Raw genomic sequence first — 24909 nt, 5'->3', positions numbered from 1 at the left:
CAGCAAAGGCCACCAATAGGCTTGGGCGATATCAGCTTTTCCACATCGCGGTGTATCACCAGCCAAATATCGTGGTCTGGCTCCATAGATGGTATTTAACTCCGAGTAGGTAGGCTAAGATTTATAAAACAGAATCAGATATGTGTTGGATGTGTGAAAAAGCAGAGGGAATGTTTTTCCACACGTGGTGGACATATAAAAAGTTTAAAGCGTATTGGGAAATGATTTATAATGAATTGGAAAAAAATGTTGAAAACTACTTTCCCCCCAAAAAACCAGAATCCTTTTTGTTGGGGATAACCCAGACTTGAAATTCCTAGGTGTCAGGAAAGGTTATTTATGTATGCAACAACTGCAGCCCGTGTTTTGTTAGCCGGAAAGTGAGCGAGGTCCCAACTAAAGAGGACTGGCAACTTAAATTGACAGATGATGCAGAACTTGTAGATTTAACATATAGAATAAGAGAGCAAGAAGAACATTCACTTAAAGAATATTTATTGAATATATGGAAAATAACTATACAGCTGAAAATGCTGGCAGCACTAAGATAAATTCAAGAGAGTAAATAATTTTTGACGGATGTAAAAGTGGAAAACTGATTTGAACGGTTGTAGTAAAATATGCAGGGATGTATGATACAAAAAATGAACCATGGAAGGAGAAGGAAGGAAGTCTCTGGATATTTTAAAGTTTGTTTATTTTGAAATGTAAAATCAAAAACTTAATAAAAATTATTTTAGATGGGGTGGGGGGAGAGAGAATTGGCCAAATTGGCTATCCACAGCTACTTGCCAGAATGCCACAGTCGGAGGCAGCAGTGCTTCTGAATGTGAGCTGCTGGAAACCACCGGAGGGGGAGAGTTGTTGCTGCATTCAGATCCTGTTTGTGGGTTTCCCTTGAGGGCGGCATCTGGTTGGCCATTAGAGAACAGGAGGCTGGACTAGATGGGCAAGTGGCCTGCCCCAGCCTAGAGCTTGTCTGATGTTCTCCTCCTCTCTTTGCAGAAGAAGATCATGATCATCATTTGCTGCGTGGTGCTGGGCATTGTGATCGCCTCAACGGTTGGCGGGATTTTCGGCTAGAAGCCCAGGACTCTTTTTTTTGGGAGGGGGGGCGCAGAGGTGGAGAGTGCCTGGGCCCAGCCAGACAGCCGCAACCCCAGACCCTGCAGCAGCAGAAGCAGCAGCAGCAGCCACCACCCCGGGGTGAACTGGCCCACCAGCACTGCTCCCGTCTCTTATGCATGATTGTTCGTGTTAATGCTGCGTGTCCAGTGCAGTGGGGTGGGGGGGTGGGAGGAAGGCCACAGGCACATGCAATTTCCCCACCTGATCTCCTCAAAGGGACACCCCCTCCCTTCGTTTCCACTGGCCAAGGACTCACCTCCTCTGTGTTTTCTTTCCATCCCAGTGAGGTCCCCCTCTTTCTTCTCTTTCCTCTCTGCCTTCAAAGGTGAGTTTGCCAACAAAGGTGTGCAAAATTGGACCCTGCTCTCTCCCAGGGGAAGGGCCAATATTTTCCTCTTTCTCTTTCCATCCCCTGCTCTCTCCAGCCACAGATTGGGCAAGCTAGTCCCTTCTGACTCTGCTCTGAGCTACTTCTTTTTCCTGCCAGGTTCTTGCCCTACGCCATCAAGGCCTGTCTATTTATTTAAAACAGGATGCCACCTTTTCACTTAAGGCGGCCGCGGGGTGGTGCGCAACTCTAGATTTAAATCAAATGCAATGTTTTTTTTATTTTTGTAAAGGACACTTTTAGAAGCAGGCAGCAGCCACCTGTCAATAGAAGCAGGCTGTCGATGCTACGTCCCCATTATTTTTAGATGTTCTCTCAAGGTTTTCAGGCCTATGCTGGGTAGCGTCCTGGTTTTTTTTGGGGGGGGTGGAGGGGGTTGCAGTTTGCAGTCCATGAAGTTTCCTGTCCACATGTGCTGTGGCTCTCTCTCTCAAACCCTACACAGCAGCAAAGCTCGTGTTTTGAATTTCCAGGTGTGAAACGGCGCCTCCTTCCAGAATTTCCAAAATGTTCCCAGTGGCACCGATTCAACACTTTGCATGTGGGCAGCTTTGCCCTCTCAGGGAAACCCTCCATGGACTTAAGATCTGTAACTGAGTTTCTCGAGCTGCTAGTCTCTGGCTTCCCCAAATGTTGCTGGCCTCCCAACTCCCATCATCCCTGACCATTCCTGCACTGCAGGGAGTTGGAATGGATCACCCACTGGGGTCTCTTTCGACTCTGCACTTCTGTGCCGACTGCTAGGTTCCCTGTCCTGTGCAAGACTGTGCCTAGCATCTCTCTGCACGAGTCTGTGTGCACCTTGCCAGACCAGTTACTCCCTTTGCCAAAAGCACACCCACCCAGTTGTGCCTGCTAGCAGTAGGTGATGGTGGCAAGCTGCTCGCAGGGGTGACTGAGCAAACAGCTCACCCTGTTGGAAATGCAGAACATGTGATGAATCCATCTGTCCCTGGGCCAGGGGGTCAGGGGAGAAGCTGTGGGTTGCACAGGGGTGGGAAACCAGATGTTCCTGCCTTCCCAACTCAGAACCGCAGAACTATAAGGCACCCAAAGGCTCATCTAGGTCGACTCCCTGCAATGCAGGACTCCCATCAGCCCCAACCAATATGGCTGTAATGGGAGTTGCAGCCCAACATCAAGAGAGCCATGGTTGGCTCCCGTCCCTGTGACGAGGAGAGGGGTTTCTGCCCGCCCTCCCTCCCTCCCTCTCCCAGAGCCCATTAAGGGTGGTGCCAGTTACATATGCAATGCAGCAAGTGCCAACCCCCACCCCGGTCTTTTAACTCCGCTCTTCCAGCTGCTTCCCAGCACCAGCAGGTCTCTTGGAGAAAAGCAACACTGCCATTGTCTGGATCCAGAGTTCGCCCTCTCCTCCCTTAGCCATCGGAGTGCAATGAGACCCTTTGAACAAGGCGTTTGCTCTGCCTCCTGAGAGAATGTGCTCTGCTCACAAGCTGCGTCCTTTGGAATGAGCAGGATGAGGCCTGCTCCGCTCCCGAGAGGACCTCAGCTGCACCTACTGCAGAACTACTCCAGGCTCTGACCTGCTGTTTTTTTAAGAGTCCCACACAGCAGTTGCATCAACAAATGTGTGGTCCTTCTGTAGTCTGAGGTCGTCGTCTCCCTCTCTCTTGCTGCAGGACCACAGACCTTCCTTCCCCCTGCATCAGCTGGGGCAGGGGCCAAAGACCCTCTTTCTGCAGAGCACGTGCAATTTACATTTGTAGACTTTGCTCTCTGCCATTCGCTTACTTCTTCCCCACATTTTCTGGCCCTAAATCTTCTGCAAGCAGCCTGGCGTGGCGGCACTTGGCCATCGGTGGCCTCTGCTGCTTTGCTCCTCCTCCAGACCTTCCCTGCTTTCCTTGCATGTCGAAACCTGAGCCATCCGTGATGTGTCTGTGCTCTGGAAGCTGTTCTGCCCTCCAGACAGCAAACCTGCCAGTTGTTGGGGTGTGTATGTATATGTGTATTTTGTTTTTTAATTCAGAGAGCCCTGAAGTGCCACCACCAGTATTCCGCCTCCTCACAGGGAAAGGACATTTATTGATCCATCTTTGCGGAGGCCTCCCCTGGAGTCTCGTAGCATCGCTGTGTTGCTGTGTGAAACCAAGTGTCCTTCTGTCTCTCTCTCTCTCTCTCTCTCTCTCTGCCCTCACAAGCTGCCTCGCTCTCTTGCCTTCGTGGATGTGGAACTGTCCGTCCGTCTGTTGCCTTCTTCTGACGTTCTGGCCTGCTTAGTTTACCCTTTATGCCACAACCCCCTCTATAAAACTTCAGGTGGAAAAGCAGCTTCCTTTTCTGGATGGGATTTTATGTAGAATAAAAAAAAGTGTTTATATCTGTGAAGCGTTTTCTGGCTCCTCTGTGTGTGTTTAGAAGGGGGGGGGGAGGAGTGTTGCCTTCCTGTTGACTATGCAGCCACCTCGTTTTAAAACTCTGTCCCTCTCTAACATACAGGAAGGCTAGCAACATGCTTTGATGCTTAGGTTTTAGGAGTTAGGGAAGGTGAAGAAATAAAGAAGTTATTCCCGAAAATCCAACTCTTACCGTGCTCTGGCCCTTGAGCCCTTTCTGTGGGTGTTTTCCACACTTATTTGTTTCCTATGAAGACTAGGACCTTTAGCATGGAGAGCTCAGCTTTTCCGGCAGCTGAGAGGCCTACATGCACACTATGCACCCAGGCAGTGTGGTTTTCTCCATGCGACTTTGAATGTTTTATGTGCCCAAAGGAGCAGAGCTGCTTCCAAAAAGTTGATAGGGGAGAAGGAGCGGTTTGGATAACTTATTCCGATAGGATTCCTCACAAGAAAAGGGAAAAGTTGACAGCTATGGGATAAATGCATGCATAGATCTGTGTTTCAAGGGCAGGGAACCTGTGGTCCTCTCCAGTGTTTCCCAACCTTGTGCCTCCAGATGTTTTTGGCCTACAACTCCCATCATCCCTAGCTAGCAAGACCAGTGGTCAGGGATGATGGGAGTTGTAGGCCAAAAACATCTGGAGGCACAAGGTTGGGAAACACTGGACTCTAGACCCTGCTGTGCCTACATTTCCCAGCATCCCTCTGTCCATCAGCCATACCGCTCAGGACTGATGGAAGTGTTCCAGCAACGCTTTGTGGCCCACAGGATCGCTGCACCCCTTACACTGCAGCTAGGCAGAGTGGCTTCTGCGAATCGAGGGCAGGGGGTGAAGTTGAGCACAGAGAACCCTGCATACAACCAGCCCCACTTGATCTAGCAATCCACCATCTCAGGAAAGGTTTTCTTTTTAAAGTATTTTAATAGCTGCTGCCACAAAGCTTTCTGTCTTTGGGTGGGAAATATCTGCAGCCCTCTTCCACATATTCCTGGACTCAAACTCCCATCTGTCGGGGATGATGGTGGTTGTAGTTCAGCAACATCGGGGGGGGGGCAAATGTCCCCCCCAAGACCTTCTACCCTATGTTTCAAAGCATTTTAGCCCGACTCTTTTCTAGCAAATGGGAATCTTATCTCCCCAGTGCCTGATGGAGGGCTCTGGAAAAGACAAGCCACCGTCTTGCAGCAGGCAGAAGGACTCCCCGCAGCAAAATTGGGCAGATGCTACTCTTCTGTCTCTTCAAAGCACTCCTTGCTGGGTCTGGTGAAAGGATGGTCCCAGTCTGGAGGGAGTCAAGTGTCCCGCGTGAAAATCCCATGGCTGATAGCACATCCCTCTTTAGAGGCCGCAGACTGGTGCTAAAATGCTCCATGCCATTAAGGAGGGGTCTGATCAACAGCGCTGCGATCAGAAGTGAGGCCGCCGCTTCCGGCCGGTGTACTTTGTGTCTGCCCGGACATCCCTGCAGGGGTAGTGTGAAAGAGAGAAGAAAGGGTAACGGGGTTATGTGAGGAAGGAGGAAGGATTTGACCATCTTTATATTTACCTTGTCAGCATATAACATCTGGTTGCCCATTCGCTACCTGGCCAGGTTCAAGGTATTAGTCAAGTCCTTAACAACTTGGGAACTTTTTACTTATAGTATCACTTTATCCCATATACATCCACTTGACTGCTTCAGTCACCAGAACGGGCACTCTTACAGATGCCATGTAATACCCATTCTGCATCTGTAAGAACTCTCTTCTACAGTGGCAGCACCTGCACTTTGGAACTCCCTGCCTAGTGATCTCAGACATGCACATTAGGCCTACCCAGATGTTTAGAAAGTCAATGCAAACTTTAATCTGCTTTCAGCCTATTGTTTTAGCTTTTCAAAAAGTCTTCAATTGTTGTTGTTAATTTTATTGGGGGGGGCAACCACTTTGGGGGCTTTTTAAAAACGATCAATCTGTGTATAAATTTTATGAAGAAATAAACAAATGGATCTACTCTGGGAGGGGGCCACCCTCTGCCCCCAGCCCCAGCAAGACAAAACACTGAGTGGCTTCTAGAGGCTGCAAATTGCTCCTTTCGCAATCCATTAGATTGATTGGTTGATAAGCAGGGCAGGAGGGGAAAACCCGGCCTCCTCAACTGAGGAAGGGTGTATTTTTGTGTGTGCATGCACATGGGTCTGGGGGATAGTTTCCCGGAAAACATCTTAGCAGACACACTGCTACATAGCTTAAGATGTATAGGCAGCAAAAATGGTTTTAATGTTGGTGAGGGGGGTGTTGCAAAAAAGTAGCCCTGGTCTCTGAAGATGTGTGAAAGAATTTGCTAATTATTTTTATAAGGCCTTACTTTTCCTCTCTGTAGCCTAGGGTGTTACTTTTTGCTCTGCCTGACAAAGTCATTGCCTGAAATCTAATGGCAACTTCTGCCTGTTAGGCGGCCTTGAAATTCTGCGTGTGCTCTGATGTGTTCATTTGCAAGCTTGTAAAAATTTGGCCTGCTCTTAGAGGCCTTTGGAATTAACTTCCCCTACTTAAAGCTGTGTTTCACATAACTGGCCAAAAATCCACGACAATAACCACAGCCGCTGAACGCATGCGGCCCACAGATTGAGGGCAAATGCAACCCTTGCTTCCTTCACAAAAGTTTAACCACCCCAGACCCAAGGGTGGCCCCACACACCCGGGATGGAGAGGCCAGGCTTACCTGCCCTGTCGCCGCCTCCGTTCCTTCTTCTCGAAGACCCAGTCCCGACTCTTCTTTGCAGATTTCCCTTTGATGTTCTTGAACCGTGTCCTTGGAAGAGAACAAGGGTGAAGTCAGGAACCAGCCCTTGTCTCCACCACCACCGTATCAGTCCTGCCACTGACTTGCCAAGGGGCACTTTTAAAAATAAATGGATCACTATACTGCCAATGAAATGTTTTAGGAGTATCCCCTCTGGCAACCACCACAGGTTTTAAAAAACAACAAATGCCACTAAAACCATACATGACAGTCTTTGGCCTGCTATTCTGGGGATTTACTGGGCTCTCATAGGAGGGCTGCGACACTTGCAGGGCAGGCTGTATGAGGCAGGAAAACATGGCCACCAGGAGCTTCCGGGTGCCACGATGAAAAACCTCTGGCTCTTACTCTCTGTCTGTCCCCCAAGCTGCAGAGGATGGGTCTCGCCTTATGCAGCTGCAAGGGGGGAGAGACATTTGCTGATGGGAAGGAGGTGTGTGCAAAGCCTACAGAGTCCAGAAAGGGCAGCTCAATTGCTTTAGATCAGTGGTTGCCAAAGCAGGAAGTAGCAACCCCTGGCAAGGGGTGGGGATAACCTAGAGGGGAATAGGAGGTGTCAATCAGACTTTGAAAAGCTGTTATCACAGGATCAGATTCATCTGTCTTGAACTGGATTTTGAACAAATGTGCAATTAATTGTTAGTGGCTTGAATTTTATTGTGCTATACCACTATTGTTCCCATTGCAAGGTTGAGAGACTGAGGCCAGAGGGGAGAGGGCTCTTGTGCCTAAATCCTGCTTGTGGGTTTCCCAGTTGGGGCATCTCGTTGGTTACTGAGAACAGGATGCTGGACTAGATGGGCCATTGGCCTGATCCAGCAGACTCTTCTTACGTTATGGTTATGAATACAGTGGTACCTCGGGTTAAGAACTTAATTCATTCTGGAGGTCCGTTCTTAACTTGAAAATGTTCTTAACCTGAGGTACCACTTTAGCTAATGGGGCCTGCTGCGCCGCTGCTGCGTGATTTCTGTTCTCATCCTGAAGCAAAGTTCTTAACCCGAGGTACTATTTCTGGGTAAGTGGAGTCTGTAACCTGAGGTACCACTGTAAATCCCCTATGTTAAAAAGTGGCATGATTTCATGCAGTTAAGCTGTGACAGCAGGCTCGCCCTTCCTCCAGGTCCCCTACAGCCTCCCCAATTCAAGGTGAACAGCTCTGTCTCTGTGGCCCCAGGCCTCTCCCAACTCTGACTCAGTACCTTTCATTGGTAAACTTTGCCCTCGCAGTCTCCTGATCACTGCATTCTGTGCCAAGACCCTGCCGGGGGAAAGCAGAAAAACACACACACAGAGCACATCAGTTTGCCTCAGGGGAGAGGAGAAAACCAGAGTGATGCACCTGCTTTTATTGTTCAGAGCAGACCCTCTCCTGCATCTCTGGTGCACCCCCTGGCCTGCCCCCAGTAGCCCCACAGATTGTTACCTTTGGCAACGCATCTGCTGCACCAACAAAAAGACAGAGAAAGAACCTGGGGGAAAAGACACAAAATAATGAGAATCTGAAAAAAGAGAACATAAATATATTTTTAAGGAGATACTTGTGCACCAAGTTCTCCTGGCAGCCCACATAGAGTTACTTTATTCAGAGAGGAGCTACTAGCCTGCCCATCTGCCCCCTTGACTGTCAACCCTCATCGGTAGCTGCTTTCCAATGTTGCCAGAAAAGTTTTTCCTTAGCTGACCGCTCCAGGAGGCTGCTTTCTCCAGCTGAAGAGCAGCCAGAAGATGAAATGCCTTTCTGAGTGATTTGCCCGGGAAAGGAGAGGCCTCAATTAAAGCCTCAAGGAAGTCAGCGGTCACACAGAAGTGAGCTACATAGCTTTGGGTGCCACCTTTTCCTTAGAGGCCTCAATGACTACCAGGTTTGGTATACACAGGATTCGAAAGTGTCTCTCATGTCAGATTGCTCGCCATCACAGGCAGGGCAGCACAGAAAGAGTCAGTTTCTGGCAACCTCCCTGCATTGCTCTGGCCCTGCAAAAGCCTCTCCAGGCAACATGGAAGGCAGAACAAGGAGCCCTCCCTGGTCTCCAAATGGAAGAGGACTCACTTCTTGGCTTTGGCGCTGTTGGGGTAGTCAACCACCATGCCACCTGTGAAGCCGGCCTTCATGGCTTGGGAGGTGATGAGTTCCAGCTGGCAGGAGAAATAGAAGACAGGTGAGTCTGAGCAGCCAGGGCAGGGGGCTCCCTCTTCTAATGTGACCTCCTTAGCATGCCAACGCTGCCCATCCTGAACTCCTGATTCTTTGTCTCTCTACCTGACTGGGGATTAGGAAGTTAAGGCCACACGTAGTCAGGCATGAGGAAGAATCAAAGAGCTGGAAAGGACATCAAGGGTTATCTAGTCCAACCCCCTGTAGTGCAGGAATGACAGCTAAAGAATCCCTGAGAGATGTATTCTACTAGCATGGCTAGTGGCCACTGACAGCCTTCTCCTCTATGAATGAGGAAGGGGAGAACCATGTACGCCAACTTTGAGAAAAGGGTGAAGTAGAAATGCAAATAAATTCCAGTAGAATCTCATCCGGCTTCCCTAAACACCATCAACTTGTGGGAAAAGGCAGGCTGCATGCCAAAGAGTGCCAATGACACCAGGCCCCTGCAAACCAACTCCTATATGAGCCCCCAAAGAGTCCTTGGGGGTGTCAGATCTCCAGGCACAGCACAGAACCAAAAGCAGCAGGCCCTTGTGGCTCTATCCAGAGCCTCCACCTCCAAAAGCCTCCTTCAGCCTGTCCCGGGCAGCTCTGGGCCTCTGGCTGTGCCAGGCCTACCCCCACTCCACCCCACGGATCCCACATGAAACATACCTGCTGAGAGTTTTCTGGGTACAGCTGGAGGACGGCACGGGCTCCTCGGGCCTGTATGAGGAAAGGACAATCAAAAACAGCCTATCCTGCTACCTGGCCAAGCCTCTCTGTCGGGAGTCTCTAAATTTCTTAGGCCTGTGGGCACATTTGGATTATTGAGAAGGGGGGCCCTCCCTCTTTGGTCCCTTCTCCCCCACATTCCAATGCAATCCCAGGATCAGTCCCAGACCTCACAGGACAATCCAGCTTCCCATGAGATCTAGCAAGAGCGCTCCCAACTTGCCAACATATAGTTGAAACTGCACAAGTTAAATGTACAAAAGATGCAGGAATACTGTGATATCCTTTCCCCTCACAGATGGTTTGGAAGAAGCAGGTTTGAGAAGCCCTTACCAAAGCAGTATAGAGTGTTGAGAAAAACCGATACAGCCGCTTTGGGGGGCTGTGTGTCTTCTTGTCAGCATTGCATAGCCACTGCACTGCAGAAATACTGCAAGGAGGGAAAATGGGGAGTCTGGTCAGCTGGTCAGAAAGGAAACGCCTGTCCTCAATGACTTTTCTCAGTGGAATCTCATTCTGCATTTGCTGGTGAGTGAAGCTCCCAGCCAAGTTCTCCTACCTGATGCAGCCATCAAAGGTTCCTGGCCGGAAGGGGATGCCCTGGCCCATGTCTGCCAGCATCAAGTCACCCTCCACTTCTCTTTCTGCAGCTACATCTGTGCAGAATTAAGAGTGCGAGAGGATTTTACCATTCCTGCCAGTTTTGACCAGTCCAATGCAGGATGTCTCAAGCCAAAGGGGTGTGTAAATAAGGGTGTCAATCTGAACTTTTTGCATGTTTATTATTGTAGCTCATGGTATCGGTACGTTCGGTATCACTCAATATAAAACATACTCCTAAATGAACTTTCCTCATCTACAGTAGTTCTTATTTCAAACAGGTCCTGGAAGGCATCAAGGAGACAACCTGAGCTACTAGTATTTACTATAAAGGTCATCACAACTAATCTAGTTACCAGCAAGATTTAATAAACAGCTCCTGTAAAAGAATGGGTTCCACACAGACAATAGTAAGTTAGCTGACAATAGTAAGTTGGCTAAGTTTATAATCTTTAAACTACTAAATGAAATGGAAAACAGGCAGGACTTTAATAGGGAAGAGACAATAATTACAAGGAAATATAGGTATTATTAAAAATACACATCTCAGAGACCCCTTTCCATTAGCATATGCTGGCCAAGTGGACACACATGTAGGATTCAAATGCATATCTTGTAATGGATGGGGGAAAGTTCTACTCACCCAACATGGCAGAGCTGATGTCCATGCCAACCCAATAGTGTCCCTCCTCGGAGATGTAATCACCACTCAGACCAGAGCCACACCTGACCAGAAGAGAAGTACAGGTTAAGAAATAATGAAACGCCAACTGGTTTTCATCTCTTAGCAGGAGCCAAACAGGATTCAGGCATTCAATAGCACTTGCCCAAGCCCCTTTCACAGAACTGGGGATGGGAAATCACTTTCTCTGCCCAACATCTGGACTAGACAGACCACGAGTCTGGCTCAGAATAAGGCAGCTTACTGAAAGGAGAGCCCTGTGGCTGCTGCATCAGCCCAAAGGGGGCTCATCTGGTCCAGCATCCTGTTCTCACAGTGGCCAACCAGATGCCTATTCTGAGAAGCCCCCAAGCAGGACCTGAGTACAACAGAACGCTCCCTTCCTGAGGTTCCCAGCAACTGGTATTCAGAAGCATTGCTGCCCCCAACCATGGAGGTAAAGCATATCCATAATGGCCTTCAACAGCCGTATTATCCTCTGTGATTTTGTCTAATCCCCCTCTAAAGCCTCTTAAGTAGGCAACCAACACAACCTCCAGTGGGAAGGAGTTCCATAAGAACATGAGACTGCTGAATCAAGCCAATGGTCCATCTAGCCCAGCATCCTGTGCTCACAGTGGCCAACTAGATGCTCCAACTGGGAGACCCACAAGCAGAACCTAAGCACAGCAGGACTCTCCCAGCTTGTGAGTCTTCCAGCATACTGCTTCCAAGGGTAGAATGAGATTGTAGCCATCAGGGGTAGTAGCCATTTGATAGCTGAATCCTCTTCCACAGCCATCGAAACTGGTGTCCACCCCTACTTCTAAAGGGAGTGAATTCTATAGCTTTAACTGAAGAAGGACTTTTCTTTGTATTTATGTTCCCATGATGGACAGGCTCCTTAACTATTCAGCACCCCAATCCAAACTTACTGTCTGGAATAAGTATAACCTCCTACATAAGAATGACAAGACCAAAACTGACTTTTGGAAGCTGGCTGCAAAAAGAAGCTGCCTGACCCTCCCACGCCAGCAGTTTAGAGAAAGAAGCAGCGACACACTTAAAGGTACAATGCAGCAAGCTCACCCAACATCCAGCAAGAAACAGGTCCGGTCCTCCGGGAGACCCAGCAGCTCCACAGCCCGTTCGGACATCTGCGACTGGATCTCGATCATTCGAGAGCTAGAGAATGAAAATGCCCCAAAACAAGCAGTGAACAAACCTCAGCTCCTCTTGGATGTCTGCAAGGCAGCTTGAGTGGGGTGTTTAAGTGGTAAAACAGGTGTTCCAATGTTAAGGTGGACAAGACAAAAGCCATATCACACCAATGCCATGCAGTAGGGAGGGAAAGTGTCTGTCTGTATGGATGGGGGAGATGACACCCACTGACAATTGTTGGGGACTGTATTACTAGCAGCCAGAAGCAGCTTAGTCATGCTGGCCACACAACCTGGAAAAACTGTCTGCAGACAAACGTTGGCTCCCTCGGCCAGTAAAGCGAGCTGAGCACCGCAACCCCAGAGTCGTTCGCAACTGGACTGAACTGTCAGGGGTCCTTTACCTTTTATTTACAGACCACAACTCCTCCATATGTCCTGCTCCTCAAAAACTGCTGTCACGGTTAAGCTACTACCTCCAAAACAGTCACCTTTTCTTTCTATTAAATCAAAGACATCCTCTACGCATTTTTCCTCCATCCATTTTTACACCTGCAAGGACCCTGCCTCTTAGAGCACCCCCAGGAGGCACCGCCCACTTTGAAAACCACTTTTCTAAGACATGTTTTAAAAGCTCTTTAAACAAATAGGTTCAATAAAGAGATTAGCTGCTTTCCTCAGCCCAAGGCTGCCTTACTTGTGTGTGTATTTTCGGGCTTCAGTCTCATCATAGAACTGGGGAAAGAAAGAGAAATGGGGGGTTGCATTGAAGAAAGAATGTAAGCACCCTTATGGATCTGACTAACAAGAACATAAGAGTCTGCAGGATCAGGCCAATGGCCCATCTAGTCAAGCATTCTGTTCCCACAGTGATGAACCAGATGCTCCAAAGTGAAACCCACAAGCAAGATGTAAGCGCAGCAACAACTCTTCCTTCCCGTGGCTTCCAGCAACTGGTATTCAGAAGCCTCAGACCGTACAGGCAGAGCACAGCCATCATCACTAGATTTATTTGTCCAATCCTCTTTCAAAGCCATCCAAGTTGGTGGCCATTACTGCCTCCTGTGGGAATGAGTTCCATAATTCGAATAGGCACTGTGTGAGCTACTCCTTCCTTTTATCTGCCCTGAATCTTCCAACATTCAGCTTCATTTTCACAAGATGGACTGCCTTCTGACATGGGAAGTTCTTTCTGATGATCAGAGTTAACAGCAACTGAGGAATTTATCGGCTCATAAAAAAGAGAGATATATTCCCCGCCACCACACAACTCAGTCGGCAACCTGGTGCCCTCCAAGTGTTACAACGTCCATTAGTCTGGCTGACAGGTGCTGTACTCCAAAACCATCTAGAGGACACCAGGTTGGCATAGACCGATATAGCTGACACCTGGTCGTCTTCTGTTTCCCACATTGGCCACCCAGGTGGCTCCAAGGAGGACGGAAGGAAGCACCCTAGCAGCAAGACATGGAGGAAACCGCTATAAAGTTTTACCCAAAGGTAGGCTGCCTCTGTGCTTGGAGTCTCAATTCTTGGCCCTGGGGGCTTACAGGTACGAGCGCTCCACCGGCCCCTGGTAGTCCTCGCCCCCGCCTCCCTCTCCCCTCCTTGTCTCTCTTACTAGTTCGGGGGGCCCGCGATGCTCGGGCCTCTTGCCGCTGGCCGCCATGCTTGCGCGCTTGTCTTCTACGTCACACTCGTGCGACACAGAAGCGGTCGCGGCTGCAGAAATTAAGAGAGAATTGTTGGGAGGGCCATCCCACTTCCTGGATAGCCGATTTCCGGGTTCTTCCTCCCTTCCAGCTGAATTTCCCATTTGATCAAGAGGGTTGCGGACCGAATCGAGACAAAGGCGGTGTGTTTATCACACTCGATTTTCTTTACCCGGAGGTGTTGCATAGGCTGTAACATGTTGTGTAATTGTATTCTTGCCGTCTTGGTTCTTTGAATGAGCCTGTGAGTGCAAGTCAAGGGTAAAGAGGCTTTTTCTGGTGGGTGAGATGGGCCTCTTGCCCATCGTCCCCCACCTTGGGGGGGGGAGGACAATCACACTACCTCTCGGCCTACTTTATAAGGTGGTTGTGGGGATTAACATAAGGGGAAGGAGAACGATGCATGTCACCTTGAGCTCCTTGGAGAAAAATGGTGGGATATAATAAATACATGAAGTGCGGTTGCTTGATCTGCTGCCCAATGTGGGCTGCAGCAAGCCCCTTCGTGTACCATATCTGTTTTCGGAATCGCTTCTCATAAGAGATTCCAAAGGCGGTCTTCACCTTTAAACCGGGCTTGAATCGGGCAGCCTTTCATAGCGGAGGCTTGACTGTCCTATGTTAACGTAGCAGGACACGTGGCGATCCGACCGCCTGCGACTCCAAGCACCTCTCCCCCCTTCCCTTCCGGGATGTTTCCCTTGGGGGTCGGGTAGCCCTTCAGATAGAGGGCTATACTTCTCCGCAAAGCGGCATGCAACGCCACGAGAGACCAAAAATATGTATAAGGAATTTTAGAATCAAAGTCTCCCCAACTAATTTCAATAAAAAGAGAGCTCGCAGTTTAAAATTATAAAAACCACCCCTCCCCAATTAAAATCAATCAATAATGGCTTGTGCCGTGACTCCTAGCGTTTGCGGGCTGGGACTGACGTTTTATTTGCTATATACATTTTGCATGTCTTTTTTTGTACCCCGCCTGGAAATCGTAACATGATAGGCGGCATAGAGATGTGTGTGCGTATTAAAACGAATGAAGCTTTAAAATCATGGATATCGCCATTCATTCAAGTATACATGGACAGCTGTCTCTTCTTCCCCTCGGGGAGAAAAGGACGAGGAACCCGCCCCGCCCCCCGCAAACGAAGTTTAATGGTAACCGCAATTTCTCTGCCTCCTCTTTGCGGCCCAATCCGTGCACAGTGCGTGGCCAATCCCGCGAAGGCTACTTTTGCGCGCGCGCCCCTCCGCCTTAGAACCGCTTCGGCGCATGACTGACGGCGGCCAGCGAACGCGCACGCGGCGGAACTCGCCACCCATTGGTCGGTGGCGGTGCCGCGCGCGTCCCCGTCGGCCTTGGTCCCGCGCGCTGAGGTGGCTGAGGCGAGAAGGCGGCGGCGGCGGTAGGGAAGATGGAGGCGGCGGCTGTGCCGGGTTCGGCGTGGCTGGCGGGGCTGTCGCTGGTCCTCGGCGGTCTCGTTCTCTGGCTGGTGCTGGTCCTGCTGAGGCGGAGGACGGAGGAGGCGGAGTCCAGCCGGAAGGGGACGGAGCCCGTCACGATCGACGGTGAGAGCGCGAGACGAGGAGGGGCGGGGCTTAAGACGAGCCACACCCCCTTCAGGAGTCCTCACTTTGCCCCAGCTGTAAAATGGGCCGCTAGGCTGAGTCATGCCAAAATTTCAGGATGAAAGCAGTGCCTCATATATAATAATCAGTTATAAAGGTAAAAGGACCCCTGACCATTAGGTCCAGTCGTGGCTGACTCTGGGGTTGCGGCGCTCATCTCTTTATTGGCCGAGGGAGCCGGCGTACAGCTTCTGGGTCATGTGGCCAGCATGACTAAGCCACTTCTGGCAAACCAGAGCAGCGCACAGAAACGCCGTTTACCTTCTCACCGGAGCAGTACCTATTTATTTACTTGCACATTGATGTGCTTTTGAACTAGGTTGGCAGGAGCAGGGACCGAGCAACGGGAGCTCATCCCGTCGCAGGGATTCAAACCGCCGACTTTCTGATCAGCAAGTCCTAGGCTCTGTGGTTTAACCCACAGCACCACCCGTGCCCCGCAATATTCAGTTATATTGGTTGCATAATATAGTTTCTGTCAATTATGTGTTTTGTTGTGATATAAATACAATTTAGGTGAAATTCAATATAATTACATAATTTGGGCTAAGTTTCATATAATTTAGCTCAGTATGGCGAACACCAGCGGGCAGTGGCTTTCCAGGGTTTCAGATGGGGAGCCTTTTCCAGCCTTACTTGGAGACACCAGGGATTGTGCCTAAGAGCTTCTGCAGGCAAAGCAGATATGAGCCTTCTCCAGCTGTGTGGATTACTGGCTTTTTCATAGCATCGTAAATTGTGTTTTCAAGCTATGTTATTACGTTTGGAGTCTTACAATCTATTTCGAAAAAATGGTCCTGCATCTGGCCTTGCTCTTCTAAATTCTGGGAGAATGCTGATTGTCTAGTCCGTCTTACCTGTTTTTAAAATAAGACTTTCTTCATTTGTATTCTGTAGATCAGGATGTGAACAGTGAAGCAGCCAGCAAAACATCAGTCCCGAAGAAGCAGAAGCAGCTTCAGCGGATCCGCAAAGAGAAGCCCCAGCAACACAACTTCACCCACCCGCTCCTGGCTTCGGCACTCAAAGTGAGGCCTGGCAGGCTACAGCTTGTGTTCTGTGTTTCGCGGGAAAAGGAGTGGGCTAATCTTATGTAGGAAGTTTACCTTTATACCAAGTCAGAGACCTATCTGGCTCAGTATTGCCTGCATTGATTGGCCGTGCTAGTCCAGGGTTTTTAGACTGGGAGTTGCTCCCAGCCCTACCTGGAGATACCAGGAATTGAACCTTCTGCATGCAAAGCAGATGCCCTTCCAGTTGGTCTTTATCTAGTGATGGGGTTTGCCCCTTCAGAACCCTTCTGGGTTTTTGGAAATACTGGATCCTTCTTTCTCCTCACATACACACAAGCACATTGCAGAAAAATATAAGAGCCAGTAGATTAGACATGCAAAAGCTCACAGTAGTGGGGAAGATTATGACCCGAGAGAGGCGGTGGTGGTGTAGTAGTTAGAATATCATACAAGGATTTGGGAGACAAGGGTACAAATCTGCACTCAGCCATGAAGCTCACTTGCTGACCCTGGTCCAGTCAGCCCCTCTCAGCCTAACCTACCTCACAAGGTTATTGTGGGAATTAAATGAGGGGGAGAACCATGTACACCATTTTGAGCTCTTTGAAGAAGAGATGGGATGTAAATCAAATCAAGAAACAAACACTTTTGTAGCATGGCAACCAGCTCTTCGCTCCCTGTGCCCCAGGATGGAGCACCTCTGTATTCCTTTCCACTTTTAGCTTGTTGAGAGGCCAAAGGTTGATCCTCTTTGCATTTTTCAGGGCCACAGTGGGAGCATCACGTGCCTGGATTTCAGCAGCAATGGGAAGTACCTGGCGTCCTGTTCTGATGACCGCACCGTCCGCATCTGGAGCACCAAGGACTTCCTGGAGCGGGAGCACCGCTGCATGCGAGCCAACGTAGAGCTGGACCATGCCACTTTGGTCCGCTTCTACCCGGACTCCAGGTGGGGAGGCTGTGCCTGGACATGGGACAATTAGCTTTCCTCCTCCTCCTCTTTACAGCTGAAATTGCAGACTAGCTGATCCTTTCCAAGAAGATGGAGAGGACGGATTAGAATTACCAGCAGCTCAGGTTGATCGGTGGAGTCATCAGCCCTTTTTAAAAAAAGGAGCTAGTAGCTAGAGCCTAGTTTAAGTTCAAGTTTGGCATGCCCCAAAGCAACTAATTCCAGTTCATGTCTGTCTCCTTACAAAATGAACCAGTTCAGTTCACAGTCATTTCGTTTTTCCCAATGATTCTCTGCAAAAAAAATAAAAAACAGGCTTCAGAATGTTATAAGCTGCTGTGCTGAAGTATAAGATATATTTAAGAAGAGTAAGGAAACATTTTTCAAAACCACAGTGGAATGTGATCTGTTTAGTTTGTTTTCCCCAGCAATTATTATATTTAAGCTTAAAGGTCCAAAAAGTCTTAACGAGGGGAAGATACACACATAAGGGAATGACTGTGAAATAAAAACTGTTCAAAATTCTACCCCACAACAAATGTAATTCACATTCTGTTCAGCCAGCAATTGCAGGAGGTGTAGCTCAAAGATTTTGGAACTAACTTAGCGAACTTTGCAAACTAGCTCATTCCAAGCAGTGACGGTGGGGAGGGGGTCAGTTCCTACAAACCAGTGTTAGTAAATTCTACCCTGGAGTAGGGGGTGTCAGTGCTGACCACCTGCCCAGGTCTGCTACTGCTGGTCCAAGCCACTGTCCTACTTTGTTGCAACAGCAGAGATGGAGTGGGCCTGTTGTCAAGCTTCTTCCTCACTACTCTCGTCCCCTGCCAGCCTTATGTTAACATTGAACTGGCATTGGAGTTTGATTAGGGGAATGCTGAAGGAGGACAGCACAGGTGCCCATACAACGCCCAGCCAGCTTTACTTCCAGGAGCAATAATGGAAACACTGGTAAAGCATCTGGGGCTGAGGGATGGCCTTGAGGCAGGTGGAGCAGCTTGTACTTGTGCTGCTTACAGGCACTGCCTCTCCTTTCTTCAAGCAGGGCCTTTATTGCGTGGCTGGCCAACGGAGACACCCTCAGGCTGTTCAAAATGACCAAGAAGGAAGACGGCAGCTTCACATACACCGCACTTCCAGAAGACTTCCCAAAGCTGCACAGAGCCCCCATCATCAACATTGGAGTCGCAGACACAGGTTTGGAAGAGGGGAGAGGGCTTTCTTTTCTAGGGTTTGGCTTCCTAAGTACCCAGAGCTAAATTGGCTGGGGAGAGCCAATGAAAACCTAAGAAAAAAACAGCTGCATCAGGCCAAGGGCCTGTCTGGTTCAGCATCCTGTCCTCACAGTGGCCAGCCAGGTGTCCCAGTAAGAAACCCACAAGCAGGTCTGGAGCACAAAAGCCCTCTCCCCTCCCATGGTTTCTGACGTTTGTGTGTGTTTTGCCGATTATTTTCTATTGATTTTCCAAATTACAACCCAGTTTTCACAAATTATTACAAATGAATACCAAATGAATACAATTTTAATTAAATGATTTCCCACTCACCATTGTCGGCGCGCCCTTGGCTTCTAATATTACTGCATTAACTATTTTAAATGATCTCCAATTACAATGCGTTACCCAAAGTTATCCCTTAATTATCAGCTGTACTCTTAGCAATTTCCATTCATGTTGAAACATTGTTTAAAGCATTTACATACTTTTATGAAACTTCCAAGTGAGAATATAATCTTTCTTTTCATTTTATTCTGTGTATGATAGTTCTAATATATAATCTTCATTGACCTTATCCTCTGCCCTTTATACCAAACGTCTCCATATTCAAAGATGATCTTGAGTGGCATTCCTTTCTGGGTGCTTGCAGTGCTGCAGTTGTTATTCAGTGCCTAGCTGGTATCTCAAGATTAACCATGGCTAGCAGCTCTTTGCCACTGATCTCTTGTCTCTCCTGCCCCAGGGAAGTACATCATGGTCGCCTTCAGTGACACCACCATCCTCATCTTGGACACGAAGGGGGACGTCCTTGCCACCATCAACACCAACCAGATGAACAACACCTTTTCAGCTGTGTCACCATGTGGAAGGTAAGGGTTGTGTCAGCTACGCAGCTGAGCTGCTCTCTACCACCTGCTTACCCTCAGGGCAGTCAGTTGCTTGTATTCCCCCATGAGCCAAGAAAACCAAGGGCATGTCCCCAGAGTTAGCTCTGAACTAATGCCAAAGAGTTAATAGAATCATCGAGTTGGAACGGTCCTTGGAGGTCCTCTAGACCAGTGTTTCCCAACCTTGTGCCTCCAGATGTTTTTGGCCTACAACTCCCATCATCCCTAGCTAGCAAGACCAGTGGTCAGGGATGATGGGAGTTGTAGGCCAAAAACATCTGGAGGCACAAGGTTGGGAAACACTGCTCTAGACCTTCATTGGTGTTGGGTCTACAAGGCAGGAGGCAACGACAGGTTTCCTGCCACATGACAACCCAGCCTCTGCTTAAATCCCTCCAGTGAAAGAGGGTCTGTGGTTTCCCAACCCATTGTTCTCATTCTCAAGATTCCTCTTATGTTCAAGATGCTTCTCCTCACATGGAGCAGAAATCTGCTTCCCTGAAGTTTCCACCCACTGTAGACCCAGTCCTGCCCTCTGGAGCAACAGCAGACAAGTTTGCTCCATTTTCTAAGCTCCTCAGATATTTGAAGACTGCTGCCCTTTCTCTTATCTCTCTCTCTCTCACTCACTCACTCTCACTCACTCTCACTCACACACAACACACATATACAGAGAGAGAGAGACACAGAGAGAGAGTTTTCTCTTCTCCAGGCTAAACAAACTCAACTCATTCAGCTGTTACTCACAGAATCTGATTTCTAAACTCCTCACCATCCTAGTCACCTTCCTCAGGAGAACGTTTGTCAGTATCCTCCTTAAAATGTGTTGTCCAGAATTCAGATGTGGCCTAACTAGGGTGGTGTTAGCTTTCTCTCTCTCTCTCTCTTCTAGCTTTGTGTCATTGGCAGATTTAATGAGTGTCCTCTCTACTCCCTGATCCAGATCATTTATAAAAAATATTAGCACAAGGCGTAGGACAAAGCCCTGTGGCACTCCACACACAAAACACACACACAGTTAAGACACAGCAGCCATCAATGAACACATGCCAGAGTACGGTTGCTTCATGTGGCTCCAACCTCAGTAGTGTCCAAACACCCCTTTTCTAACTTATTTATTTATTGCATTTATATTCCTCCAAAGAGTTCAAGGTGGTACACATGGTTCTCTCCCTCATTTAATCCCCACAACAACCTTATGAGGTAGCTTAGGTTAAGAGGCATTGACCGGCCCAGGGTCACCCAGTGAGCTTCATGGCCAAGTGGGAATTTGAATCCTGGTCTCCCAGGTCCTAGCTCAACGCACTAATCACTACACCACACTGTCAACAAGAATATAATGGGAGACTTTGACATGCTTCACCAAAGTCAAGACATTTGTTGTTGTTTAGTCATTTAGTCATGTCCGACTCTTCGTGACCACATGGACCAGAGCACGCCAGGCACTCCTGTCTTCCACCGCCTCTCGCAGTTTGGTCAGGCTCATGTTTGTAACTTTGAGAACACTGTCCAACCATCTTGTCCTCTGTCGTCCCCTTCTTGTGCCCTCCATCTTTCCCAACATCAGGGTCTTTTCCAGGGAGTCTTCTCTTCTCGTGAGGTGGCCAAAGTATTGGAGCCTCAACTTCACGATCTGTCCTTCCAGTGAGCACTCAGGGCTGATTTCCTTAAGAGTGGATATGTTTGATCTTCTTGCAGTCCATGGGACTATCAAGAGTCTCCTCCAGCACCATAATTCAAAAGCATCAATTCTTCGGCGATCAGCCTTCTTGATGGTCCAGCTCTCACTTCCATACATCACTACTGGGAAAACCATGGCTTTAACTATACGGACCTTTGTTGGCAGGGTGATGTCTCTGCTTTTTAAGATGCTGTCTAGGTTTGCCATCGCCTTTCTCCCAAGGAGCAGGCGTCTTTTAATTTCGTGACTGCTGTCACCATCTGCAGTGATCATGGAGCCCAAAAAAGTAAAATCTCTCACTGCCTCTATCTCTTCCCCTTCTATTTGCCAGGAGGTGATGGGACCAGTGGCCATGATCTTCGTTTTTTTGATGTTGAGTTTCAGACCATATTTTGCGCTCTCCTCTTTCACCCTCATTAAAAGGTTCTTTAATTCCTCCTCACTTTCTGCCATCAAGGTTGCGTCATCTGCATATCTGAGGTTGTTGATATTTCTTCCGGCGATCTTAATTCCGGCTTGGGGTTCATCCAGTCCAGCCTTTCGCATGATGAATTCTGCATATAAGTTAAATAACCAGGGAGACAATATACAGCCTTGCCGTACTCCTTTCCCAATTTTGAACCAATCAGTTGTTCCATATCCAGTTCTAACTGTAGCTTCTTGTCCCACATAGAGATTTATCAGGAGATAGATGAGGTGATCAGGCACTCACATTTCTTTAAGAACTTGCCAAAGTTTGCTGTGGTTGACATAGTCAAAGGCCTTTGCAAAGTCAATGAAGCAGACAAAGTCAAGACATACTATTGAACTTTTCTCAGGTTGCTTTCAACACATGTACAATCTGTGTGCAAAAGAGATGAGCTGTGCAGATCAACAGGTATACACTTTCACACAAACACATGAATGTGTGTAGAGAAAGCTTGTACATGCATTTAGTGTAACATGTGAACAAGCCTTACAAGTGCTGTTCCCAGGAATATGAGGCAAGAGTGGTCTGGAGCAACTGGGAAGAGGAAACTTTCAAGGCTGGTTGGTGCAATTGATTTGGCACAGCCTGGCTTGGGAATAACAGGGCGCTTCCCTTTCCTTCAGGTTCGTTGCATCGTGTGGCTTCACTCCCGACGTGAAGGTATGGGAGGTGTGTTTCAGCAAGAGTGGGGACTTCCGGGAGGTGACCAGGGCCTTTGAGCTGAAGGGGCACACGGCTGGCGTGTATTCCTTCTCTTTCTCCAATGACTCCAGGCGGTAAGTGAGGAACCCTCTTCCAGCTGCACTTCCCTCTGGTAGTTCTGTGTCCTGTTTGTCACCTGCTGACTCCTCCAAAGAGCACTCCTGGTTATCTGCTGCACTGGGTGGGTGTGGCCAGGAGGTCCTTTGGACTGGCCTCTTCTTGCCCGCATCTCCTCCCCTATAACTAAGCAGCCAGAAGGAACCTCCTTCCAAGATTTGAAGTTACACCATAGCACTGTCCTCCATGCCCAGGGACAAGCATCCTGGTTTGGTTATTTCATGAGGCTTCTATGCTAAATGGCTTCAGACTGTTGTTGTTGTTGTTGTTAGTTAATTTATTATCCGCCCTGCACCTTAAGGTCCTGGGACTGGTTACAGCATTAAAACACAATATTTAAAATGAATGAAAACAAGTTACAGCCATAAAAATAAGGTGGCTCCTAAAAGCATACACCTCAGGTGTCAAAAGCCAGGGTAGTAAAGAGGTGCGTCTTCAGCATCCTTTGAAAGCTGTATAATGAAGGCAACAGATGTGGCAGGGAGTTCCACAGCTCAGTGGCTGCCCCTCTCCCAGGCCACCACCCTCCAAGCCTCTAAAGGTGAAGGAACTACCAAGAGGTCTCCCTCTGCTGACCCAAGAGCATCTGTAGGGAAGGAGGCAACTAGTCTTTCAGGTGTTTTGCACCTGAATCATTTAGGGCTTTAAACCACCAATGTGAGCAATATGAATTGGCAGCCAGGTGAGTAACAATTTAAACCAAAGCTGAATTTCACAGCTTGCCTCTGACACCCCAAACCCAGGGGGAAACAGGTAGTAAAGCAGAGGTGAGGAACCCAGTCAGCCATCAGCAAGAAGCTGATGGAGACTTAGTGGGATGTCCTCTCAGCCTGAGGCAGCATTCTGCCACAGCTGCAGCTTCTACAGCTCAAGACTTCAGCCGGAGGGTAATGTCTTCTTTCTTCCCCCACCCCACCCCCCAACCCAGGATGGGAACGGTTTCAAAGGATGGAACATGGAAACTATGGGACACAGATGTCGAATACAAAAAGCAACAGGACCCGTACCTGCTCCTGACAGGTCGGTGCCAGGTGGCGGAGCCCTGTCGCATCGCCCTGTCCCCTGACGCCCGAGCCCTGGCCATCTCCAGCAGGACCAGCATCTTTGTTTACAATACCCGGAATGGCGAGGAAGAGGAGCGCTTTGAGGGCGTCCATGGCGAGCACATCACAGACTTGGCCTTCGATGTGAGCAGCCGCTTCCTGGCCTCCTGCGGAGACCGGGCTATCCGCATCTTTCACAACACGACGGGCTACCGGGCTGTGGTGGAGGAGATGAAGGCCCTGCTGAAAAAGGCCACCAACGAGTCAACAAAGCAGAGACTGCAGCAGCAGGTCACAAGTGCCCAGAACGCTCTGGACGCCATCTATGGCAAGGGCAACTGAGCCCTTCCCAGAGCAGGGGGGTGCGGGGGTGGCTTCTGCTGGGCAGACCCAGGATTTTCATGTCAGAGAGACAGCTAATAAAATATGTTTTGCACAACTGTTGCTCTCCCAAGTTTTGATGAAGCCTGTCACCACGAGAAAGGCAGAGGAGCATTGCTCATTTCCAGACTAGGCCATCCCAAGAGTGGGTCTGTCCCTACATGTCACAAGAGAGCAGAACTAGCTTTATTTTTTTTAAGGGTGTGGGGTGTAGACCTTGCTCCAACACAGCATATATAGCCCTAAAAAGCAGGTTGAAGTGCTTTGCTGTAGGGGCAGTGGATCAGCTGGCCTCACACTGATGGTATTTAATGCAGGGCAGAGCTGAGGGGGGGTCCCTTAATTCTTTCTTGATCTACTTTTTATTTTATTGACTCATCCTAGTCCACTGATGGGTGTTTAATTTACAGAGTCAACCATACAGAAGAAGGAAGGAATTTTTAATAGTGAGAGGGCTTAAGCTGCATGTTTACCTGGGAGAAAGTCTTGTTGAACTCAGTGTGGCACTTCTGGATACACAAGTAAGGATTGCACTGAAGCTCACCATGCTAACCAGGCATACTTCTGAGTAAACATTATTAGTATTTTACTCTCTGGCTCACACCACATAATTTAAGTCTACTCTTATTTGAGAACAAAAGATATGTCTGCCTAGATTAGGCCACTGTCCTGCTATCCTGCGGTGGTCAACTTTTGGTCAATATTGCTCTCTTGGAAGCTTTTCATACTGTGATGTTGGACACTTTAACCAAGAACAGGCAATCTATGGCCCTCTGGATGCTGTTGAGCCTACAGTTCGCATCACCCGCCCTGACCATTGCATTGGCCATGCTGACAGGCTATGGGACCTAGGAGTCCAACAACATGTGTTCCCCATGCCAGGCCTAAACTCCGCGCCAGACTTCCACTGCAGATAGTCCCTCCAGTCCTACCAGTGAAAACCATTTCTCCTGCTGCTGGGGTTGCTACCTTCAGCATAAGTTTCCAAAGACACATTCTGTTAGGCAGTGGTATTGGCGTGCAGTGATCATGTCTAAATGCTGCCCAAGTTGAATGCACCTAAGGGTTGGTACCTGGCACATTTAAAAAAATATACATCCATGCAGCTCTTTGAATCTTTTTGTGGGTTATAAATGTGATATTGACCC

The 24909-nt window shown here is 48.7% G+C and overlaps 3 protein-coding genes across 4 annotated transcripts in view; 2 read left to right on the top strand and 1 right to left on the bottom strand.

Moving 5' to 3' along the window:
* STX1A (syntaxin 1A) overlaps positions 1 to 3868 on the top strand; it is a 44957-nt gene extending 41089 nt beyond the window's left edge. For both annotated transcript variants that reach the window (XR_014558348.1, XM_083714796.1), the window contains exon 10: positions 1006 to 3868. Coding sequence is in view for 1 of the 2 variants with exons in the window: in XM_083714796.1 (XP_083570922.1) it covers positions 1006 to 1083 (78 nt within the window). In the remaining variant the exon portion in view is untranslated. The remainder of the gene's footprint in view (positions 1 to 1005) is intronic.
* BUD23 (BUD23 rRNA methyltransferase and ribosome maturation factor) lies at positions 479 to 13700 on the bottom strand. The gene is made up of 13 exons (XM_083714785.1): positions 13583 to 13700; positions 12659 to 12696; positions 11891 to 11986; positions 10784 to 10866; positions 10100 to 10196; positions 9874 to 9970; positions 9481 to 9531; positions 8719 to 8804; positions 8092 to 8137; positions 7868 to 7926; positions 6585 to 6674; positions 4548 to 5343; positions 479 to 4405 (listed from the first exon to the last, which is right to left on the bottom strand). Exons 1-12 carry the CDS (start codon positions 13628 to 13630, stop codon positions 5289 to 5291), a joined length of 846 nt encoding a protein of 281 aa, XP_083570911.1. The 5' UTR covers positions 13631 to 13700; the 3' UTR covers positions 479 to 4405; positions 4548 to 5288.
* Positions 13701 to 23819, top strand: TBL2 (transducin beta like 2). The gene is made up of 7 exons (XM_083714702.1): positions 13701 to 15239; positions 16197 to 16327; positions 17077 to 17261; positions 18310 to 18461; positions 19224 to 19350; positions 22142 to 22294; positions 23266 to 23819. Exons 1-7 carry the CDS (start codon positions 15086 to 15088, stop codon positions 23720 to 23722), a joined length of 1359 nt encoding a protein of 452 aa, XP_083570828.1. The 5' UTR covers positions 13701 to 15085; the 3' UTR covers positions 23723 to 23819.
* Positions 23820 to 24909: the final 1090 nt, after the last annotated feature.

The sequence above is a fragment of the Podarcis gaigeae genome, assembly GCF_964106915.1.
Source record: "Podarcis gaigeae genome assembly, chromosome: 15".
Lineage (NCBI taxonomy): Eukaryota > Metazoa > Chordata > Lepidosauria > Squamata > Lacertidae > Podarcis > Podarcis gaigeae.
This window is presented reverse-complemented; position numbering and strand designations above follow the sequence as displayed.